General features: G+C 51.0%; 1 protein-coding gene across 1 annotated transcript in view; it reads left to right on the top strand.

The window, feature by feature from the left end:
* The first annotated feature begins 6,252 nt into the window (after positions 1-6,252).
* The window catches only part of LOC123763235 (collagen alpha-1(IX) chain), a 155,766-nt gene continuing 155,544 nt past the window's right edge, over positions 6,253-6,474 (top strand). The window contains 1 exon segment of the mRNA XM_069302992.1: positions 6,253-6,440. Within this exon segment, the coding sequence (XP_069159093.1) occupies positions 6,415-6,440 (26 nt within the window). The 5' untranslated portion in view covers positions 6,253-6,414.

A 6,474-nucleotide genomic window follows, 5' to 3' on the forward strand; every position in this document is an offset into this window, starting at 1 on the left:
TCTAAAAAGGAGATAGATCACTTGCGTCAAACTATCGGCCAATTAGCCTAACGTCTATTGTGGGAAAGTTACTTGAATCAATAATTGCAAATACAATTCGTCTCCATCTTGAAAAACATAAATTAATAAATGAGTCGCAACATGGTTTTACAAATGGCCGTTCATGTTTAACAAATTTGCTAACTTTTTATTCCAGCATAGTTGAGGCAGTTGATAGTGGTAAGGATTGTGATGTTGTGTACGTTGACTTTAGCAAAGCTTTTGATACAGTGCCACATGAAAGACTAATTAAAAAAATAGAAGCTCATGGTATTGAGGGTGCTATATTAAGTTGGATTAGGGCATGGCTATTCCAAAGGAAACAGAGTTGGTATAAATGGGGTTAAGTCAGAGTGGGATAATGTTGTTAGTGGAGTACCTCAGGGCTCTGTCCTGGGACCTCTGTTGTTTATAATATATATAAATGATTTAGATTCAGGTTTGAGTAGCAACATTTGCAAATTTGCCGATGATACGAAAATCGGTAGGGAAATTAATTCGGAGGAGGACTCACTTATCACTTCAAGTTGATCTAGATAGGGTTTTGAAATGGTCAAAGGATATGCAAATGCAGTTTAATATACAGACCTACTCCTCCATTTGACCTAGTTTTTCTATCACATCTATATAAATTATAATTTGGAATCCAGATTTCACCATCCATGTAATCTTTTGTATGAGTTTCCGTGAATGCCCCAAATATTGAGTTTGACTCTAATAGGAGGCCATTTATGAACTTAACTTCATTTCTTGACTTTGGCTTTAAACCTTGAATGTTTGCAAATATGAATGATTGTCCATATTGTGTGTCCCTGCTGGAAGGTTTTGGTAGTTCTCCCTCCTCTCTACCCTGACCCAGGGTGTGTTGTTGTGGCAATGGTTTGTCCAGTTTTGGAAGTGATACTGGGGAGTGTGGTAGTCTCAGTGTAGTTGGGGTGTGTAGTATGTGTGGGCTTGATGACGAACCGGAGTCCAGTCTTGGGCATTTCCCCCTCTCCATCCGTACTCCTGCCACGTTTCTGCCTGTCTGTTTCTCCCTCTGTTTGTACCTGCCTCTAAAAAATTTTCAGGGCTATTATATTGGACTTCCTCTCTTATATAGCGCTGTGTACCTCTGACGTGGAAATCGGGGCAATGAAGATCGTAGCATTTCCTCTCATTAACTGAGAGTTTGCATAGCTTAGGGTGAAAATATCTACACTCTGTATCAAAACGACATCTGCCTTTTCCTAACCAGTTTCGGCATTTCCGTGGGTGCATGAATGAGCATTCCGTGCCTCTGGGCCCATATCTGCACTGTCCTTTTGCATAATACCTGCAAATATTTTCATCTGTGATTGTATTATTCTTGTTTGTACCCGTGCACGACTTGGCTACCTCTGTGTTTTTTGTTCCAACTTTCTCGTTTCTGCATTCATTCTCGGTATTGCCTTATCTTTCTCCTTGTTGCTTTCGTCTTTCTCATTTGTGTTCTCATTCGTCTCATTTTTTTCTCTCCTTATTCATATCAGAGGGAAAGAGAGGGGGAGCGAGGGAGAGCGAGGAGTGAGTGGGAGCGAGGGCGAGCAAAGGGGAACGAAGGGGAGCGAGGGTGAGCAAGGAGGAGCGAGGAGGAGCGTGGAGGAGCAAGGGGGAGCGAGGAGGAGCGAGGAGGAGCGTGGAGGAGCGAGGAGGAGCGAGGGGGAGCGAGGGGGAGCGAGGAGGAGCGAGGAGGGGCGAGGAGTGAGGGGGAGCGAGGAGGAGCGAGGGGGAGCGAGGAGGAGCGAGGGGGAGCGAGGAGGAGCGAGGGGAGCGAGGGGGAGCGAGGGGGAGCGAGGAGGAGCGAGGAGGGGCGAGGAGTGAGGGGGAGCGAGGAGGAGCGAGGGGGAGCGAGGAGGAGCGAGGGGGAGCGAGGAGGAGCGAGGGGGAGCGAGGAGGAGCGAGGAGGAGCGAGGAGGTGTGAGAGGGAGCGAGGGGGAGCGAGGGGAGGAAGGAAGAGCGAGAAAGAATGAGGGGGAGCAAGGAGGAGCGATAAAGAAGTCGAGGAGGAGCGAGGAGATGCTAGGAGGAGGGAAAAGGAGCAAGTTGGAGCAAGGAGGTGGGAGAAGCTAGGAGGAGGTAGGAGGAAACGTGACTGACTTCAGTAGACACGTTGATGACTTCACCAGACTGTGGGCGGTAGGGTGCTCCCGCCCGGGGTCCGCCCACCCATGTCTAGCTGCCACTCCGCCCACTCTCATTACAGTGACATACCACTGTGCCTCACTGAGATTGGGAGTCAATCCCTTGAGTTACGAGGAGTTCAGTAACAACGATGTGCTTGAATCATTTCAATAATAACTTCTCACCTCAGCATTACACTGTAAACAACAATTGTGAATGATTAGGTTTGAGAGGAGCGAGTCTTCCCAGCTGCTTCTGTTTACACTGTCAAGTGGGCCACTGAGGCTCAAGTTCACAATGACGCCTCTGGTGGTACACCTTTAAATTAAAAAATAACAAAGGTAGTTGAATTAACGAGTATTGTTAGTTTGCCTACGGTAAGTAGGTGTACCAACACCTGCCCCTCTCCTACGTGTACCAACACCTGCCCCTCTCCTACGTGTACCAACACCTGCCCCTCTCCTACGTGTACCAACACCTGCCCCTCTCCTACGTGTACCAACACCTGCCCCTCTCCTACGTGTACCAACACCTGCCCTCTCCTACGTGTACCAACACCTGCCCCTCTCCTACATGTACCAACACCTGCCCTCTCCTACGTGTACCAACACCTGCCCCTCTCCTATGTGAACCAACACCTGCCCTCTCCTACGTGTACCAACACCTGCCCTCTCCTACGTGTACCAACACCTGCCCTCTCCTACGTGTACCAACACCCGCCCTCTCCTACGTGTACCAACACCTGCCCCTCTCCTACATGTACCAACACCTGCCCCTCACCTACGTGTACCAACACCTGCCGTCTCCTACGTGTACCAACACCTGCCCTCTCCTACGTGTACCAACACCTGCCCTCTCCTACGTGTACCAACACCTGCCCACTCCTACGTGTACCAACACCTGCCCACTCCTATGTGTACCAACACCTGCCCCCTCTCCTACGTGTACCAACACCTGCCCCTCTCCTACGTGTACCAACATCTGCCCCTCACCTACGTGTACCAACACCTGCCCTCTCCTACATGTACCAACACCTGTCCTCTCCTACATGTACCAACACCTGCCCTCTCCTACGTGTACCAACACCTGCCCTCTCCTACGTGTACCAACACCTGCCCTCTCCTACGTGTACCAACACCTGCCCTCTCCTACGTGTACCAACACCTGCCCCTCTCGTACGTGTACCAACACCTGCCCCTCTCCTACGTGTACCAACATCTGCCCCTCACCTACGTGTACCAACACCTGCCCTCTCCTACATGTACCAACACCTGTCCTCTCCTACATGTACCAACACCTGCCCTCTCCTACGTGTACGAACACCTGCCCTCTCCTACGTGTACCAACACCTGCCCTCTCCTACGTGTACCAACACCTGCCCTCTCCTACGTGTACCAACACCTGCCCTCTCCTACGTGTACCAAGACCTGCCCCTCACCTACGTGTACCAACACCTGCCCTCTCCTACGTGTACCAACACCTGCCCTCTCCTACATGTACCAATACCTGCCCCTCACCTACGTGTACCAACACCTGCCCTCTCCTACGTGTACCAACACCTGCCCTCTCCTACGTGTACCAACACCTGCCCCTCTCCTACGTGTACCAACACCTGCCCTCTCCTACGTGTACCAACACCTGCCCCTCTCCTACGTGTACCAACACCTGCCCTCTCCTACATGTACCAATACCTGCCCTCTCCTACGTGTACCAACACCTGCCCCTCTCCTACGTGTACCAACACCTGCCCCTCTCCTACGTGTACCAACACCTGCCCCTCTCCTACGTGTACCAACACCTGCCCTCTCCTACGTGTACCAACACCTGCCCCTCTCCTACGTGTACCAACACCTGCCCCTCCTACGTGTACCAACACCTGCCCTCTCCTGCGTGTACCAACACCTGCCCTCTCCTGCGTGAGAAGGCACGTGTTACACCCACTCTTCACCACTGTGCCAATCATACAAGTGTGTCTCGCCAGTAGTCCTTGGCCACTCTGTCATGCCTGGCAGCACCGGTTCCAGTCGTAGTTTGGACACCATTGGTCGTTTAGTTAGTTTACTTTTGTTTATTATGCACCCTATGTCTATTCTGTAGCAGAAAGACTAGTGTCACATAATAGTAAGGTAAGCAATTGACATTTGTGGCGAGCTAGTTACATATCAATTGACTTTCCCAGTCATGTACTCCTATAGCTATCTAAGTGGGCGGCGAGGGACACTTCACAGTCTAGCGAGAGCCGGGACCAAAGACCTACAAAGACCTCCTGACCTTAAAAGCTTCATTGAAGGTTGTAACAGAACCCATGAGCACCACACCAGAAACAAATACCTTCTTGATATTCCAAGAGTACGAGTTAATCAAGCTAGAAATGCTCTACAAATCAAGGGACCCAGAATGTGGAATGACCTTCCCAATCATGTTAAAGACTGTACCTCTCTCAACCAGTTTAAGATAAAAACTAAGCACTACCTAATTAACTCCCTGTAACCTACCTTACCCCTATAATGTCAACCCATGTCTGCTATTTTTAAACAATGCTGTTTGTCGACCAAATGTATTTTTGATGTTTTTTCTGCCATGTTCCCATTTTTTATATATTTTCTCAACACATTTTATACTTTAATCTCAATTAGTATTAAGTTTTAGTCTTTAGTGCTTTTCCTGTCCGAAACGCTTTGCGTAATAGTGGCTTTAGGCATTGTATGTACTAGCTCTATCTATGAATTCATCAATATTTGTATCACCCCTTGTATGTATGTACTTTACCTGAATAAACATTTGAATTTGAATTTGAATGTTTTTGAAAGAGCCGAAGCTCAAACCCCGCAAGCACAACTAGGTGAGTCCACGTAGGAGAGGGGCAGGTGTTGGTACACGTAGGAGAGGGGCAGGTGTTGGTACACGTAGGAGGGGCAGGTGTTGGTACACGTAGGAGAGGGGCAGGTGTTGGTACACGTAGGAGAGGGCAGGTGTTGGTATACGTAGGAGAGGGGCAGGTGTTGGTACACGTAGGAGGGGCAGGTGTTGGTACACGTAGGAGAGGGGCAGGTGTTGGTACACGTAGGAGAGGGCAGGTGTTGGTACACGTAGGAGAGGGGCAGGTGTTGGTACACGTAGGAGGGGCAGGTGTTGGTACACGTAGGAGAGGGGCAGGTGTTGGTACACGTAGGAGAGGGCAGGTGTTGGTACACGTAGGAGAGGGGCAGGTGTTGGTACACGTAGGAGAGGGGCAAGTGTTGGTACACGTAGGAGAGGGGCAGGTGTTGGTACACGTAGGAGAGGGGCAGGTGTTGGTACACGTAGGAGAGGGGCAGGTGTTGGTACACGTAGGAGAGGGCGGGTGTTGGTACATGTAGGAGAGGGCAGGTGTTGGTACACGTAGGAGAGGGGCAGGTGTTGGTACACGTAGGAGAGGGCAGGTGTTGGTACACGTAGGAGAGGGGCAGGTGTTGGTACACGTAGGAGAGGGGCAGGTGTTGGTACACGTAGGAGAGGGGCAAGTGTTGGTACACGTAGGAGAGGGGCAGGTGTTGGTACACGTAGGAGAGGGGCAGGTGTTGGTACACGTAGGAGAGGGGCAGGTGTTGGTACACGTAGGAGAGGGGCAGGTGTTGGTACACGTAGGAGAGGGGCAGGTGTTGGTACACGTAGGAGAGGGGCAGGTGTTGGTACACGTAGGAGAGGGCAAGTGAGCCACTACCATTTTCTAATACGACAACTTTCGGCCTCAGATAAAGTGTTTGTCAAAAGGCGACGTTGTATTAGGAGGACTGGTTAGTCGGGAGGTCACCTCAAAGCTACAGCAGTGGGAGGGAGAGTATCAGAGAGTTAGAGTCTTACAGTCAACTGTGTAAACCCTTGTGTAGCTGCTCTGGGGTATGAGGCTTGGCAGGCGTGAGGTGCGGGGGAGGGTCTTGATCATGAGGAGCTCGGGAATGTCTGCACTCTGAGGTGCAGGGATGGGTCTGGAGAGTGAGGTTGGGCAAGGATGAGTCTGGAGGGTGAGGATGAGCAAGGATGAGGGGCAGGGATGGCGAGGGGATGGGTTATCCTGCGTGGGTCCCATCTTGCCTGAGGGGTCAGTGCCGCGCGCTCGCCTGTGTAGTGAGGTGGGTACGCTCCGCCCTGCCCAGCACCCGCCCTGCCCAACACCCGCCCTGCCCAACACCCGCCAAGTCCTGCTGACTTACTCATCACCTGTGGACGCTCGAGTATGACAACGCATTCATCATGAGGCTTTTGTCTTTCGTTGGAAGGTAGGTCATTTCTGTCATGGCTGGCTCGCTCTAA

Source organism: Procambarus clarkii, chromosome 49 (genome assembly GCF_040958095.1).
Source record: "Procambarus clarkii isolate CNS0578487 chromosome 49, FALCON_Pclarkii_2.0, whole genome shotgun sequence".
Taxonomy (NCBI): domain Eukaryota; kingdom Metazoa; phylum Arthropoda; class Malacostraca; order Decapoda; family Cambaridae; genus Procambarus; species Procambarus clarkii.